The 18362-nt window shown below is 41.1% G+C and overlaps 1 protein-coding gene across 8 annotated transcripts in view; it reads left to right on the top strand.

Annotated features, from left to right (window-relative positions):
* FGGY (FGGY carbohydrate kinase domain containing) overlaps positions 1 to 18362 on the top strand; it is a 384511-nt gene that overhangs the window by 135862 nt on the left and 230287 nt on the right. For all 8 annotated transcript variants that reach the window (XM_012785132.3, XM_075998776.1, XM_075998778.1 and 5 more), the window contains one exon: positions 5267 to 5382. In XM_012785132.3, coding sequence (XP_012640586.2) covers positions 5267 to 5382 — 116 coding nt within the window. The remainder of the gene's footprint in view (positions 1 to 5266; positions 5383 to 18362) is intronic.

Raw genomic sequence — 18362 nt, forward strand, 5'->3', positions numbered from 1 at the left:
TAACCTATTCTTTCTGTCTGGAAGCTTGTATAATTTTCTGTTTACTCTTGAAATTTAAGTATTTCCTGGATTCACTTCCTGAACTTAATGAGGCTTTTATTCTGCAGGCTTAAATCTTACTTCAGCTCAATATAATAAAATATCGAGCACTGTATTCATTTAATTATACCTCCTTCATCTGTTCTTCTTTTCTGTTTTTCTTTTTTCTTTTCTCTTTTTCTCTTTCTAAATTTTTTTCTGGAGTTCCTGTTATTCTCATGCTGGGCTGCTGGATCTGTCCTCCAAGCCTCTTATCTCTTCCATCATTATTTCTATCTCTTTGTTTCTTTGCTACTTGCAGTAAATATTCCATTTACTTGGTTTTCCATAGTATTAATTTGATTTTCATCAGTGCCAGTGATTTTTTAGTTCTTCTTTGGAAATTATAAATTTAAACTTAAATTCAATGTTTATAGTTCCAGAAAGTCTTTCTTGCATTCTTCTTCTGATTTCTCATTGTTTTCATTTTTGATGTGTTCTTCCAACTTTTTTCTTTGTTTCTACTTTAATGGGACTTGCCTCTTAGAGATGTTCTATGTGGTCTTCTTTCAGGTGAACTAGTACCCCTAAGTTACTTATTATTTTTGTTTTACCTACTCTATGTTATTTTGGCCTTTGTATAGGTTTTCAGAGTTCTATTTGGCATTAACAAATCTGAAAGCAGTGAAAGGTACAGAAGTTCCTGCCCTGGCATTCTAGCTGGCAGTGGACCAACCAGCCAACAGTGAGCAGCCCCTTCTCTCCTCTTAGAGTGACCTGGGCAGAAGTAGCGTTCCTTTCTGGCTACTGACCTTGGGGTCAGATTGTAATGCAGCCCCTGACTCTCTAAGGCCCCATCTCTAATTCTAAGCCTATAAACCAAGGGAGCAGGACACGGCACAATGGGCTGATTAGGTACAGCTTGCCTGAAGATGAGCTATGGGGGAGGTCACAATGCCCACTGAAATATTTAATACTTTGGGGAACGTCAAAATCCTAGTCTGAATAGAAGCCTCAGGGAGAGGCAAACCCTTTGTTCTGCTATTAGTATCTTGCCTTTACCCACTAACAGGATGGGCAAAGTCCTATACTTTCTGTCCTGGAGAGTTCTGGAGAAACATTGGCCTCAGATGCATTCTCTAAACTTGGTCAGTTCTGCTGCTTAAAAACTCATCCACATAATCCACCAGTTTGATTTAAAGAGACCCGAATGAATTAGATCCTAATGGTGTTTGAATAATCCTGATGGAGGATGGAGTTGCCAAAGGCATATGTAGTTGTAAAATTTCCTGCCTCATCTTCACTCCAAGTATACTCTCTGGCTACTTATTCTAACTTGTGTGTGAAGACCGAGACATCCCTATCCTTACTTTTATTGGGGGGAAATATACTTGGGATAACAGTTACACTGTGAAGTGCTGAGTTGTTTAATTCTTGCTCTATTACAAACTACAATGAGTGCTCAGTAGTTAAACACAGTCATTTACTTGGGTTTACTTGGCTCAGAGTGGCTCTTTAGGCTACAATCTGGTGTGTGATCCTCTGGTGTCAGTTGGACTCACCCACTGGGGTCTTAGCTGCCTGATCCAGGTTGATCCAAGACAACCTGGGGGTGTCTGACCCCAATTGGGCTTGGCTGGTTATTGCTTTGCTCCATGTAGCTCTTACTTACCCTCCTCACGGGACCAGTGAGCTAGCCCAGCATGATCAGCTCGTGGCAATGCCAGAGGTGCAAGAGAACAGGCAGAAACACATAAATACATCTCTTAATGTATGGCTGGGAACTGGAATCAATCGCTCTTGATTCATTCTTTCAGCCAAATCCAAGTCATATGACAGAATCCAAAGTCCAGAGGTGGGAAACGAGGTCCTGCCCACGGCATGGGGGGCGGGAGGAGAAATGTGTGGCACCGCACAGTTACACAGCAAAGGATGTGGTTATGCGGAGGGATGGAGACTGCAGACAAGAACTCAGCCTAGCTGAGCTGTTGAAAAGTACCAACCCTATCAAAAAGTGGGCAAAGGACATGAACAGAAACTTTTCTAAAGAAGACAGAATAATGGCTAACAAACATATGAAAAAATGCTCAACATTCCTAATCATCAGGAGAATGCAAAGCAAAACCACAATGAGATATCACTTATTTCCAGTAAGAATGGCCTTTATCAAAAAGTCCCAAAACAACAGATGTTGGTGTGGATGCGGAGAGAGAGGAACACTCCTACACTGCTGGTGGGACTGAAAACTAGTTCAACCTCTATGGAAAGCAATATGGAGATACCTCAAAGCGATACAAATAGATCTACCATTTGACCCAGCAATCCCATTAGTGGGGATCTACCATTTGTAGATCTACCATTTGACCCAGCAATCCCATTAGTGGACACCTGCACTTGAATATTTATAGCAGCACAATTCACAATTGCAAAGTTATGGAAACAACTCAAATGCCCATCAATCCGTGAGTGGATTAATAACATGTGGTATATGTATACCATGGAGTACGATTCAGCTCTAAGAAACGATGGTGATCTAGCACCTCTTGTATTTTCCTGGATAGAGCTGGAACCCATTCTATTAAGTGAAGTATCCCAAGAATGGAAAAACAAGCACCACATGTACTCGCCAGCAAATTGGTCTTAACTGATCAACACCTAAGTGTACACATAGGAATTACACTAATTGGGTATTGGGCAGGTGGGAGGGGGGAGGAGGGGGCAGGTATATACATACATAATGAGTGAGATGTGCACCGTCTGGGGGATAGTCACACTGGAAACTCAGACTTGTTGGGGGGGCGGGACAAGGGCATCATTTGAAGCCTTAAAATTTGTACCCCCATAATATGCTGAAATAAAAAAAATAAATAGAACATGAAAAATGTAAAAAAGAAAAAAAACAAAACCACAACTACAACACAATATTTCCAACTTCTAATGGTACCTCAAGGGAGAGAGCCCTGAGTTTAGTTTGAAGGTAGTAGGGTAACTCGCACAGAGGGGCTGACTTTGGAACTGGACCATAGGATGACTTGGAATTTGCCAAGTAGACAAGGATGGGTGAAAGGAGCAATAATAATTAAGACTGAAGGAATAGTCAGAGTAGAGGCACAGCAGTCTGAAAGTGAGAATGGGGGGGCATTTGGAGATTGAGGGGTGGTCCCGAGTGGCTAGATCATTGGGGACAATTCCTCTACACTCTCTTTTGCTTCATAGTATTTCTCTCTCCTAAAAAGTTAGCATTTCAGACATTGTGTCAGAAGGAGTTAGCCTATTGTATACTCTTCAGAACATATTACATAGGTGGCCACCTTCTTTATACATTAAAAAAAAATCTTGCTTAAATAAGGTGACTAATCTAGCACCTATATATTTATTCTAGTGCTATCACTCCTTCAATATATTTGTGCTATTCAGCACAGCTCAATGTGTTCTGTCATCTGTATCATATCTAAAAAATCATTAATAATAAGTGACATTTGTTGGCTTTCAAAAGACATTTAGGTCTTACTCAGTGCCACCTCCTCTATGGAGCCCTCCTGGATATACGCCACCCCCCTCCACCAGATTACATCAGGCTCTTCTGCTAAAGGTGCTCATGTTTCCCTCTACTTCCTTCAGAACATTTTATGGTTATTTGTTGGTATCTGATTTTAGTTGTGATTGTTTGATCAGTTTCTGTCTCTCCCCAATTAAACTTTCAGCTTCTATAACAGGAGAGGATCAAGTCTTTTGCATACGACTGGTTCCCTAGGGTGTTGCACAGTTCTAGGAGTATAGTAACTGAATACTAAATACTTATTGGGTGAGCGAGGGAATGAGTAAATCTATGAGGATCCCCTAGACTGTTGCACCTGTGAGATAGGTTTTGGGCTATCTTTAAAACTGTATGAGCTCCCCAGGTCTACCATTCACCTGTGAGGAGGTAGACAAACCACATCCATTCTTTAATGCTTCCATCCTATCACTGTTTGCTGTGGCTTGACATGTACCTTAATGTGGATGAGACATGGTGATGCAGAGATAAGTAGGGCTGGTTTTGTTCTGATGGAGTTTATTAATATATCAGAGATTGATATAGCAGATTTTATTTTATAAAGTTTGCCTGGGATACAATATGGAGAACAGGATAGAAGGCAGTAGGACTATAGGGAAGATGTATAAAGAAGCAGTTAATTACATAGCGTGATAAGGGCTATAACAGAAGAGAGATACCTAAGCCAGAATTGGAGTCTCAGCCGAGGCTAAAGTAAGAGTTTGAGTTATAAGGGTGAGGAAGCCAGGAAGAGTTTTCCCAACTTCCCTACCCCGATAGGGGTAGGACAGAAGCACAGAAGTATGTACAAACATGACTTTTTTCCAGAAAACTTCAAATGATTTTTTATTGTTGGAATGTAAAATATTAAGGATGAATCGATGAGAAATGAAGCTGAAAAGGAAAACACCTTCCAGCATTCAAGTCTTTCACCCATTGCTTTAGACTGGAAGGACCGTATCATTTGTTATTTATATTTGGCACTTTTAAAAACTCTTTTATTAGAGAGAATTTTGAACATGTAAAAAAAGTAGAGTAGCAGAAGGGAACGCCCACACTCAGCCCCACAGCAAACATCAGTCTGTGGCAAATCCTGCCCTAACCACAATGCCATTCAATTCCCCTTCTCATGTTATTTTGAAGTAAATCCCAAATATCCTATTATTTCATACTTAAAATGTTCAGTATGTATCTCTAAATGATAAAGAGCCCCTTTTTGGCTTTTTTTTGTGTGTGTGTTTTTTTTCCTAAAGGGATAGGGTCTTACTATATTTCCCAGGCTGGCCTCAAACTCCTGGGCTTCAGGCAATCCTCCTTCATCAGCCTTCTGAGCAGCTGGGACTCCAGATGTGCACCACCATGCCTGGCTAGGAGACTTTTTAAACATAACCACAACTGCCAATATCATATCTAAAATTTAATAATAATTCAGTTTATCAGAGTATTATAATTTTAACTATCTCACAAATATATAAAAATAGATATAAATACAAATATTCAAATAAAGGGCTGAGACTCTTGAAAGTGAAAAAAAGTGCCATCAATAATTAACAGGTACATATGGAGTTTTTTGATCTAGGTAGGGATGTATAATTATCTATGTTGGTTTATTCTATTTCTCAATACTACTGCAGATACCTGGTCAGGTATTCAGCAAAATATAAAGGAAGTCTAGCTCATATTATTTGTTCTTCCTCTCTCCCATTTTCATAGGTCTCTCTGCTCCCTGGTGTGCAAATGGACATACTCAGCAGAGAAAGGCTGGGATGACAGTTTCTGGAAGATGGTTGGTTTGGAAGACTTTGTTGCAGATAATTACAGCAAAATAGGTAAAAGAATAAAAAATCCATAGAGTGATCATGTGTATGTTTATATGGGGATATCGATAGGGAATTTCTTGTTATTGTTGTTTGTATTTTTGTTTCTTGTTTTTGTATGAATTAATATATAAGTACACAGCTCAGTTTTTCTAGGAGAGGTAAGTGCATTGTGATGGGATGGCTATGACTAGTAGGCCCTTGCCATAGCACTTATATGAACTGAGCAGAAATATATGCTGTGAAAATCTGCACTAAAGTGTAGAATCAGAGATTGAGCTAGAATGAGGGAGACGCATGGGGCAGCCAAGAATAGCATAATCAAGGGGCTGTGCACGGACTGTTTCAAGTCAGTGCTAGGAAAACAGTTTGGGAATTAAGTTCATGGCACAAGGCAAGGCTGTGGACAGTAAAGGATAAAACTGAAAAGATCAAAATTAGAAGACTTAGGAACAATAGAGAAACTAGAACATGAGCCAGTGGTTCTTGCTCAGGCCTTAGGGCTCTGGACTCCCAGTTTTATGTGGCAACGACTAGGTAGTAAAGCACACCTTCTGTGTTCCAGGCACATTTCTCTATGTGCTTTCACATACTTTGTTTCATGGGGTCCTCACAACTACTGACAAAAGCACTGTTACCCTGTTTACAGGTGAGAATCAGATTAGTAACTTGTCTAACTGTGTGCAGAACCAGGAAATAAGTCAAGATTGAAACCCTATGGGAAGGCCTGCAAGGCACTGATATTTTACTGGAATACAAATTTCAGCTTCAATTACTTAATTGTTTAAGTGATTTTTAAAATTTATATACCCCCCCCAATAAGGTAGTTTTTCTTTAGTGAGTATTCCCATGATATGTTGAAAATAACTTTATTATAGTACGCATTGATTACCTGTTTATGTGTCTTGATTCTACACTAGACTGTGAGCTCCTTGACATAAGAATTTTCACTTATTTACTTTTGTATTACCGGTACTAGCACAGCATATTTTCACAGCTAAATTACTACTTGATTAATAAGCAGTTAAATTAATGATTGAGGTGGTTGGTATTGGGAAGGCGGCACTCTTTGCTTTCAAAAGCTGTAAAGATATTTACTGATTTTAGCACTATCTTTGGCAGCTTGGGTCCAACTCTGATTTTCTGATTATTTTTACATTTTTCTGTTCTTTTTCCCACCTCACACAATACACAGGTTTAATTAGTATATTAGCTCTCCTAATAGAGCAATGCCTATCAGAAATATTCATTAGAAGTCCATAATGTTAATCTAGCAGAAAATTTCCAGAGTAACTTTATTAGATTTCGCCTCTTAAGTTAATGGATTTTTAATGGGTTTCCTAAGGAGACATATCATTAAGCAGAATATTGCTGTACATGAATTAAAACATACCCATTCATCAAAATTAATTGTGTGATGTTTCCTTTGATTTTCATTTCTGGTGACTTGCGCTTGAAGTTTCAGTCTGAACACCAAGCAGAAGGTATTTGAGAGGATGTTTGTTCTGTGTTATAACTTTCTGAATGTCTGGAAGGTACCTCCAGACATTCTTTAGCAATTCTTGGAACTGTGAAAAATGAATCTCGGAAGCCTCCCTATGAAGTGTTAAACATTTCCAGTGGCCTCATTGCCCGTCAAGATGTGGGCAATGTAGTACAAAACCTTTTAGCAGATTTGAGCATTGAGCTTCGTGGATTTGAGCATTAATACAATTACCATAATTCGCTGCATGTGGAGCTTTTAGCCAAGTCTTTACCAGCCTTCCTGGGCTCATGCAGTAAATAAATGCTTTCCCCGAAAACTGAACACCTCAGCAACTGACGATCTTATGGAGGAATATTTTTGAAATAAATTATTTACGAAGTGTAAGTTAAGGATCAAATGCAATATTTATATGGTGCATTTCAAGGACAGGGGGAAACATTTACAGTGTTGTAAGTAACTACATGCAAGTTTCCAAAGCTAAAATGTTACTCCCTAATGCCTTCATTCAGAGACTATTTGGATGGTTTGGTTTGGGAACCTTATACAAACTAAGGAAAAAATAGTTTGTGAATCAAAGGAATATCATGAACATTTTTTTACTATTGAAACTACACTAGTTGATTTAATGTTCAGAGACGATGAAGAAAGCCAAAATGTAGTTTTTTGGTAGGGGGATTATATACCCCTCTAATAAAATGATCTGTGTCCAATAAAATGATCTGTGTCCATAAATTTTGACCTTCAATTCCATGTGAGTCATTCCCAGGTTACCTATCTAATCCTAAACATCTATGAAATGCAAACAGGAAGGAAGAGATCAGCAGGGAAAGGGGACCCTGAGGAAGATAAGCAACATCCCACCTGTTCTAATCGATTATCCAGGCTCTCTTTCAGCATGTCCCAGTTGCCTTTTGTACTTCCTGGGAAAAGTGCTTTGTTGTATTATTGGGGTAGGCACTTTCTGAAAATTCATGTGTGCAACATGGCTGAATTATAGCATGATTATTTGCATTACTGAGAGAGCTTTGTTATATTAATATGAAAGAATTTAGTGTGTTAGCTTGTAGATCATTCCTTATTAGGATCAGGGAAGCCAGGCAAAGAGCAAATGTAAAGCCCAAGTAGAAAGAGTTACTGACTGTTAAGTGGGAGGCAGAAAGGAACATAAAGCATAAAGATAAAGCATATTTGGAAGAAGACAGTTTGTTGAGGGCAATAAGGCTGCTTTTTAAAACTGGTTTTCTCTCCCCCTATGAGACTGTATTTTAGGTGTCAGACACCATGGGCACAAGCATCTGGCACATAGTAGATACTGATGAAATATTTGTTGAATGAGTAAATATATGTTTGAGTGAAGGATTTGATAAATAAGTCTCTTTTTGGCTTCATTTGTCTCCAACACTCAGTAGACTCTCCATAAATTCTCTGAATTAAATGGTACTACTAGGTGACAGAGAGACTGCTAATATATTTCATAAATTCTGTGTTCACAGTCATCTTTCACCAATACCTTCTACTTAAGAAGGGACCCCTATGGAAGATATACCCCAAATTGAATGATAGCTGTTGTCAGACTTCACTCCTGTAGCAAATCCCTCAGGGACTTTTCCGTGCTAGGAAATATTACAGACTCCTTTAGAGAAAAACAACAACCACTTATTTTGGAAAGGTTGGGAATTGCACTTTTCCATACAGTAAAATAAACCCAACAGTAACTGAAGCTGCATTTTAGTTATTTTTGTACTGTGGGTTTAAAATTGTAAATAAAGAATCTTGACTAATGACATAAATGTGCTAGTACTCACCACTGTTTTGCTCTGAGGTTTAACCAGTTGAGGACAATTCACAGAGCCACCTGAAGCAAAGTGCAGTATTGGTTTTGGTCAGTCTGCATTAAAGAGCACAGGGGGAAGGGCAGTGTCCTATTTCTTTTTGGAATCTGGCTGGAGCTAGGGGCCTGCATGAAATTGATTTACCCAGTCATTGGCAGGCCAGGAAGCTGGGACAAAGAGAAAGGAAAGCTAGCTGTATGTGCTTGAAGCAAGCTTCACTTGATGTGCTTGATATGTGAACTCAAAGATCTCACTGCCTTGAGGACAGGTGGTTCAGAAAAGAGTCTGTCTTAGTCCATTTTCTGCTGCTATAATAGAATACCTGAGTCTGTGTAGTTTATAATGAACACAAGTTAATTTGGCTCATCGTTCTGGAGACTGGGAAGTCCAAGGGCATGGTGCTGGTGTCTGCTTGGCATCTGGTGTGTGCTTTCCTGCTGCATCATCTCACGATGGAGGGCAAAATGGCAAGAGAGCATGCATGCGGGAGTGAGAGAGGGAAAGAGGGGACCAAACTGACTTTTATCAGGAACCTAGTCCCGAGCTAACAACATTAATCCATTCGTGAGGGCAGAGCCCTTACAGCCCAATCACCTCTTAAAGGTCCCATCTCTTAATATTGTCACAATGGCAATTAAATTTCAACAAGAGTTCTGGGTGGGGAGGGGCATTCAAACCATAGCAGAGACACATGTCAAACCAGCACTGACTCCATTTCAAGGCTGTGGTCCCATTTCCTCTTTTACATGTACTCATGGATGTTATATTCTTTCAAATCTTGTAGATCAGCTAAATGATTTCTCCTCCCATATGTGGAATAAGTGAGAGTATAGAAGCAGGAAATGGGAGTGTTCATATCAATACTGCTCCATCTTTGGGGAGAGAAGAGAATGTTCCCTTGTGGAAGTGAACCTAAGGGGTTTCCACCAACACTATGCATCATGACCAGTGTTGGAAACCTGCATCAGCAGTGCCATCTATAGTTGTGGGTATTATAAAATCCTTTTTAAGCTATTAGTACTCAATGTTCTGATTTTCCCAATAGAGCTAGACTTGTTTACAAGGACTCACCCATTCACTTTTTAGAATGGGAGGCTTGTTTTCACTTTGATGTGAAGGAGCTGTGCAATCTACTGTTATCATTTCTGTCCTCAGAGCTCTGCTGAGCTGCTGCTGCCATGTGTCATGTGACATAGGTGCTATTTATACTAACTTATATTGGGAGGGCTGGAGGAATCTTTGACCACAGGTAATTTCAGCCATTTCTAGGCTATCTGGGGTCTGTCACACCGTTACCTCCCATGTCCCATTAGTAATCCATGTGGTCATGTAGGCATCCAGCTGGGGGCTGGGCTTAGGACTGGGCATACAAAAGTGAATCCACTGTGGTCCATGCCTTTGGGGATTTCATGTTTGCTGGGGCAGGGGTGGGTACATGAGTCAGCAATCTCATAGTTTTTCAATAAGCCTAAAGATGTAAGTCACCGGCACAGGTGGTGTTATCTAGGAAGTCTTCTCATGGTGTGGCATTTGAGATGTGTCTGTATAATATGACTGGAAATTTATCAGGAAAATAGGGGAAATGCCCTCCAAGGCAGAAGAAACAGCATGGATGTAGGCATGAAAGTATGAACTGTTAGGTGTGGCTGTAGCTTAGTGGTCTTGGAGTGAGGTGAGGAGGAATGGTGGAAGGTGGAGCAGAAGAGGGAGCTAGGGGCTAATTTCTAATGAGACTTCTGCCCTTCCTTGAAGCTGGGGCCACTGGTAAGAGATTCAGCATAGCAAGATTTGCGACGTTCCTCTCAAGAGATGGTTGTAATTACTCCTCCTGCCGATGCTGTAAATAAAACTCAGGGTCGCAAGAGACGTTTTAGAAGTTTGGTAGCTCCTGTGAAGATGAGAGAGAGAGAGAGAGAGAGAGAGAGAGAGAGAGAGAGTGTGTGTGGGTGTGGGTGTGTGTGTGGTGTATGTCTGTCCTAAGCTCAATTCTTTCCTATAATCACATGTCACCCCTTAGCCACCCCATAAAGGTTTGTTGTGAAGCTGAACTGAGATATCAGATGTCATAGGACAGCGTGGTTTATGAAGCCTGTAGAAATGTTCACTCTTATCATTTTTAAGTGCGCCTTGGCATCAGGAGGACAGGAATATTCACTCCCTCAACACTGTGTTCCAACACTGTGCTCCCCACCCCTTAGATTCCCAGAAGTACTGTTTCAGGACTGGCCCTTCCAGGAATAGCCCTGCAGAACCAGCAAGGCAAGGGCAGTGATGACCACATCATGGTAATGCAAGGTAATGGCTTTCAGAGGTTTTGCTGTATATAAGATTTCATGGAACTGTTCCTCCTTTCGATATGATATCTGAAAGATGATTGGAAGTCCCCCAAAAGTGAGGCCAACCCCTGTCTTTTCTGCCTACTGCCAGAGAATCAGTGACTAACAGAACTGAAAGTGATCATAAAGATTTTACTCTATCTAATGCCTTCATTTTGTAGATGAGGTGAATTTCCTCGGTCTTTGAGCATTTTAGTGCAGAGGTGAAACCAGAAACTAGGTCTTTGGACCCCTAGTCTTGTGGTGGTTCCACATGCCATCTCTCCTGTTTCAACTTTTGGAACAATTTTTGGCCATATAGCCAATCTGGATAATGTCATTTGAATGGGGCTAACCACTAGAAGAATGTCACTGAGGGAAAACCTTATGTAGGTGAATTCACCTAATCTGTCATCCAGTCTTCAGCCATGCAAATGCGGGAACTAGACTTTGTCCAAGTATCCACGGACATTTGGATCTAGGAATATACCAATCAAGCTCTTAAGTGACTGATGGAGATAAACTAAGGAAAAAAGTAATGTATTAGCAGTTGCCTGTTTTAATAGTTAAGAGATTGGTCACCAGAATCAGACTGGCTTGACTTCAGTTCCGGCTCTGTCATTTGCAAGCTATGCAGTCTCTGCCATGTGTAACTTTGGGTGAGATGTTTGCTCTTTCTGAGCCTTAATTGTATATCATGAAGATTAATAAATTATGAGAATTAAAGGAGGTACAAAAGTAGATTAGGCTGTCAATTTTTTAAGACCATTTTTCTCCTCTGCGTAGCATAATCACTAAATACATGTTTGATAGATGCATGGGTAGATGGGAGATTGATATCCAAAATAGAATTCTAGAGCCCAGCCACCCAACACACTACTCCTTGGGTCTTCTCCATCTCAGTAAAGGGTACCCGAGTTCTCCTCATCACTCAGGACCCAAACCTAGAAGCCATTCTTGTTGCTTCTCTCTCTCATACAGCTTATCTTCAATCCATCAACAAGTCCTTTCTGCTTTGCTCCAAAATGGACTCAGAACAAGGCATTCCCCCCTCCCTTCACTCGTACTATCCTAGTTCAAAGTGCTTTCATCTCATGCTGGCTTAATGTGCCAGCCTTTTAAATGCTCTCCTTGTTTCTGTTCTTCCCTCTGATAATCTGTTCTCCACACAGCAGCCAGAGGGATATCTTAAAAATGTAAATCAGATCGTGTTACTCCCCTACGGGAGAAAATATCTTAACTCCTTGCCATGTTCAACAATGTCCTACATGACCTCTCCTTTGACTTCTGTTGCTTACCAGACCTCCACTGATTCACTGTCCAACTACAATGACCTTCTTTCTGTCCCTCAAACATTTCCAGCGTATGTAGCTTCTGCACTGACTCTACCCTCTGGCTGGCATGGCCCCTCTCAAAATATTCACATGGCTATCGCTTTCTCTTTGTTCAGCTCTCAGCTCAGATGTCATCAGAGAAGAGCCTTCCCTTACCACCTGAGCTAACACTATCTTCTCCCCCAGCAGTATTCTGTTTCTCTGTTATATTTTCTTTTTAGGACTTGTCACATCCAAAATTAATCAGTTACTTCTAGATGCTTTATAACTTATTTAGTCCTTTTAACCAGTCTAGGTCAGTACTATTGTATTAATTTTCCTGATGAGGAAACTAGGGTGCAGAGAGGTTAATTAAGTTCCTGAAGGTGACACAGTAAGTAATGGAGCCAGAGATAGTTCTACTCCAGAGCCTGCACATCTGACAACGAGGCTTCACAGACTCCCAGATCGGGGCTGTGCTAATATAGCTGCAGTGCTCAGAGCAAGAGCCCCGATCCTAGCCTGACTCTGGGCTTCACACTTACAAAGGCAACTGGCAAAAAAGTGCATCTTACAGGAAAGTGACCCAGATGAAAAAGATATGTTAGAGTTAGTGAATTTGGGAAACAGTTGAACAGTCTTGAGTTGTCTAATCTCATGAAATTACCTGCTCAAAGTCAAAATATTCACAAATTATGGAGCTAGATTCTAATCCAGAGCTGTCCACCAAAGCCATTCCTCAGTGCTGACTGGAGGAGATTAGTGGAGATCGAAGAAAGCAAGTGGCTCAGAGGTCCCTTCTTCTCTTCGACTGAAGTAGCATAGGGAGAAGAAGTCTGAGGATGTGGCTGTCCGAGGAGTAGAACCACTCAGCTCCTCAGAAATCCTGGGAGAAGAATGAGTGAACAGTACGACACCTTGCAAAGCTGAATGTGTTTTAATCATGTTAAAATTTACAATTCACTTTTGGGTTCTTTTTCCCCTTTATTCTGAACATTATTACCTTGGGATTTGCTTCTAGATCTCAATTGGACATCTGATGTCATGCCATTATTGTCATCCATTTGGAGGTCACTTAATTCAATGTTCTTGAAAGACAGCCACTCTCAGCGGCTGGCTGTCTCTATTGCATGTGACATGCCATAGCTCTTCTGCTTAGCCACATAGCTGACAGGTGATGACTTTGGCTCTCGAGGTGGCCCTTACCTCTGCCTCTGCAGTGCCCTTCACCCCAGTCCCGCGGAGCTGTGACTCTGAGATACCCATGACCTTTTCCGTTTCCCAGCACAGGGTAACCTTTCTGAGCATCTACATCGGCGAGCTGTAGTGGTCAGGGTGGCAGGTCACCCGTTGACTGATGGCCTACTCTACTGTTTGCTGGCAGACCCTGCGTTACCACGAACCCTATTGATCCCACAAGTTTGCCTGCTGCTCAGACAATGTCTGTGGGTGTGAGGAGGTGGTGAGTCATGGACTCAGCACCCCTGCTACCCATCTGTTCTTGTGGTGATGAGAACAAAGATGATCTCTTTGTGGTATCGTAAAACCTAGAAAGACATTAAAAATTCCGTTAAATTTTCATACCCTTTTAGCTGTTGAAGTGTACAATCTATTAGGAGGGAAGAAAAAAAAAAACTACTGCAATTTTTCCCCCACAGCCCTTACTTCAGAGGCTACTTAAGGGACCAGGTAATGATTTTACGGTGTTTATTAATCCCTCATGTTCTGCTTCCCTCCCCCTATTCTTTTCCACCAAGGACTGTGCATCTGTACTTTCAATTTACTGCCAGAGAATCTTTAAGATATGAAGCTTTTGCAATGTCATGTGTTGTTCTGTTATAGGCATTGCATGTAGAGCTCTGTTGATGACTCAGAGTTGCTGGGGGAGGGGAATTTATTTCTAAAACGTACTTTAGGTTAATGGAAAGAACATGTGTTTCGGAGCCAGCTAGACATAAGTTTGAATCCTGGCCCTGCCATTTACTACCTGTGTGGCTCATGTCAAACAAGATACTTAGCCTCTGAGGGCCTCAGTTCAACCACCTGCCACATTGGGAAAGCAATACCAGTTGGAGACTTGGTAATTTTGATGGTCTAACACAGAGATCTCTTCATGTGGGCCTTGTAGGAGAAGTCTTATCTGATCTGAGTTCCCAAATTACTTTTGATTTCTCCTAGTTTTTCTGAGTAATTAATTTTACTATCTCTCCCTCATGTTGAGTAACTGACAAGATATCCCTCGCCCCTTTGGCTGCTTGAGGGTTTAAAACAAATCTAAGACTCATCTGTGGTGAATTTGTAATCCATGAGTATAAATCTTTAACCTCCAAAGAATTCATTCATTCTTTGGTTTTATTTCATCTTTAATCCTGCTTATCTTATTTTATCTTTGCCTACTAGTTATAAGCTGCCTGAAATATTTTCTAAGATAAAGTAGCATATAGAAAAAAGTCTGGAACAGGCCACGCATGGTGGCTCACACCTGTAATCTCAGCATTTTGGGAGGTCAAGGGTGGGGAGAATTGCTTGAGCCTAGAAGTTTGAGGCTTCAGCAGTGAGCCATGATCATGCTGCTGCAGTCCAGGCTGGGCCACAGAGCAAGGCCTTGTCTTTAAAAAAAAGAAAAAGAAAAAAAGTCTGGAACATCGTGGGCACACAACAGATATTTGGTAAATGAATGACTAAGTGTTAGAGAATACACATGCAAACAAGCTTTAGAGGAGAGTCAAAATGAATAAAAGAGGGGATGATAATTTATGCCTTTGAGATATCCAAATAAAAACAGAGTAGGCAATTGAGTCTGTGCTGAGAAGATAGGTAAGGCTAGAAATAGATATTTGGAAGTTGTCCATGTAGACGATATTTAAAGCTGTAGATATGGATGGTAGACTCTAGAAGGAGAAGAGAAATAGATCTAGGAGAAAGCTTTGAGGAATTCCCATACTCTCAAGGCTAGGTGGGGGATGTGCCCACAGAGGAGGCTGAGAGTGTGTCTGCCAAGGGCAAGGAGGTGGTAATGGTAAGGCCTGGAGAGTTTGCAATGGCAGGGAACAGTCTCAAGGGAAGCTCAGAGAGGACATGAGATGAGGAGTGTACACTGTCCATTTGATACACAGCCTTGAGGATCTTAGTCAGAGCCACTTTATTATAGTAGTGGGAGCAGAGGATAAGGGTTGGGGAGTAAATTGTAATTGCTACAGTAGCTACAACTAACATTTACTCAGCACAAATGCCGTGCCAAGTACTTCATGTGCATTATCATATTACAACAACCCGATGACAGAGCTAGTCACCTCGCCCCATCCCCCTTTCTTATAGAAGAGGAAAATGAGACATAAAGAAGTTAATCACCCAAGGTCACACAGCTGGGTTCAAGCCAAGTGTGTCAGATGTCAGAACTCAGAATTATAGATGAGGAAATGGAGACAGCAAATGTAGACAACTCTTAAGCAATCTGATTGGAAGGGAAAGAACAAGAAATGGAGGCAGTCACTGGGAGGGGAAGAGAGTTGGCAGCAGACAGAGTCTTCTGTTGTTTGGTTGGTGGTTGGAAGATGGAAGAGATTAACTTGAGCATGTCTGGTTGCTGATGGGAAGGTTCCAGGAGTGAGTGCTAAGTCCCTCATACTGAGAGAGAGGGGAGAATCAGCACTACAAGGGTCCAGAGAAGGCAGGAGAGATTGGTCTAGGGATATAGCCATTCTGTTTTCATAGACGGGAAGAAGACAAAGATGGGCTTGGATCTGGTGAGCAGCGTGTGCCGAGAAGTGTGATGTTGAGGGACTTCCCTTGGTGTGACTTCTGTTTTCCACATGAAGTAGGAGATGAGATGACAGGGGAGTTGCACGTTTGAGAAGCGTGGAAAGGTTTAAAACAAAGGTATGGAGAATGAGGGAGCAAGATGATTAGAGAAAACTTGGTGGATCGTCAGAAGTTGCCAAAAACCCTGCTGAAGGATGGTCACAAATTTATTGTGAATCTGCCCTGTGGTGTGGTTTTTCCCAGCAGAGCCCAGCCTTCTGGCTGTTACCACAGGGGAAAGATTGTTCCATGATGTTGTTTGCCTTAGTGAATGGTGGTACCTCCCTGTTCTGCAAGCCCTTGACACCACCCTCTCCTCTATCCCCCGTAGCTCATCGGTTACCCAGTGCTGTCAGTTTTGTGCTCCAAATACCTTTGTAATCCATGAACTCTCTCCCCCCTAAATGCTGCCACATGTGTGTCTCCATAATCTCTCACCTGGACTATTGAACAGGCTTCTAACACTCGTGACTGACAAGAACTTGCCTCCTTTAATCCGTTCTGCACACAACAGCCAGAATGAGCATTTTTAATGAAAATCTAATCCTGTGACTTCCCAGTATAAACCTCCCCAAATCTTTCCAATACTTTTAAGGCAAAAAACAAAAACTCCACGAGCCCTCCCTTTCTGGCACCGTTGTTCTCTTTGATCTCTGACCTCTAAACTGCGTAACGCCCTTGTCGTCACCACAGGACCTGCTCGTATGGTCTTGTCTTGTCTCCAGTATCAAGTCCATGTCCCAGGCAGAAGGAAGACAAGGACAGAGGGCAAAAGTGTGTATTTTAATGGACTCTGCTTCCATTCTAATGTGATCTCTGGCACCTCACCCACTCTCTTCTGCATACATCTCACCGGCCAGAACTGTATCACAAGAAAATCCCTATCTGCAAGCGAAGCTGGAAAAAGATACATTTTTCACTGTTCACATTGCAACCTCCAATAAAGTGATAGTTGCTTTATTAAAAAGAAATGTTTATAGCAGCACAATTTACAACTGCAAAGATGTGGAAACAACCGAAATGCCCATCATTACATGAGTGGATGAATAAAATGTGGTATATGTATACCATGGAATACTACTCAACTACAAAACACAATGGTGATCTAGCACCTCTTATATTATCCTGGATAGAGATTGAGCCCATCTTTCGAAGTGAGGTATCACAAGGATGGAAAAACATGCACCATATGTACTTGCCATCAAATTGGTACTAATTGATCAACACTAAGGTGCTCGCATGGTAGCAATACTCACTGAGTGCCAGTTAGGTGTGGGGGGGTGGGGAGTAGGGACTAGAGCAAGTAGGGTGAGTAAACCCACAGCTAATGGAGACGGGGCGCATTGTATGGGAGAAGGACACACTTATGACTCGGGCTTGAGCGAGGCAAATGCATTTCATGTAACCAAAATGTTTGTACCCCTATAATGAAAAAAAAAGAAAGAAAGAAAAAGAAAGGGAGGATGAGGACTAGGTTGGCAACCTAGTTCCTATCTTCTCTTCAATCATAAGGCATTTTCCTGGTGAAGAGTTGAGTGAAGGATATGCTGACAGAATTAACAGTGTGAATATGGTTCAGAACTGAGCAATATGGTGTGGGAAGAAGGTGCTGGAACGTTGAGTTTGAGGCAGGGAAAAGGGAGAAATGAAACTGGAGACCAAAAAATCATAATGCCCTTCTATGCCAGGCTGAGGAGCTTAAACTTTATCCTCTATGTTAATAGTCTCCATATGGGATCTTATGCCCCAGGTTATGTCAAGCACGTTGGTCCATTGCGTATAGAGAAAATTTTAGAATTTATTTTTACTTTTATTTCATTCTGTTTAAATTCTCTTTTTTTGTATGTTTCTTGACATATACACATATAATTTATAAATTCAATAGTGCATATGTATAATCTAAAAGTATTAAATAGACATGTGCTGGGAATGCATGCCAAAGACTTTAATCAGTGGCATGCACAATTAAAATGTCTAGAAACTATTGCATTAGGCATCAGGGAACTGTTGAAGAATTTTAAACAAGGAAATGACATGGTCCAATTTGCCTTTTTACTATAGGGTTCTTTAATTAAAAAAAAATAATTTTAGAATGTTAGTCCTTAGAAAGAAACATAGGGAATATCAACTCTATGTTACAAGTAAGGTAACTGAGGCCCAGAGAAGTTAACTAATTGGGCCAACCTCATCATTAGTATGTGGTGGAGCTGGAGCTCCATCCAACCGGAGTCCACATCTCCTAGTG

The sequence above is a fragment of the Microcebus murinus genome, chromosome 2, assembly GCF_040939455.1.
Source record: "Microcebus murinus isolate Inina chromosome 2, M.murinus_Inina_mat1.0, whole genome shotgun sequence".
NCBI classification, from domain to species: domain Eukaryota; kingdom Metazoa; phylum Chordata; class Mammalia; order Primates; family Cheirogaleidae; genus Microcebus; species Microcebus murinus.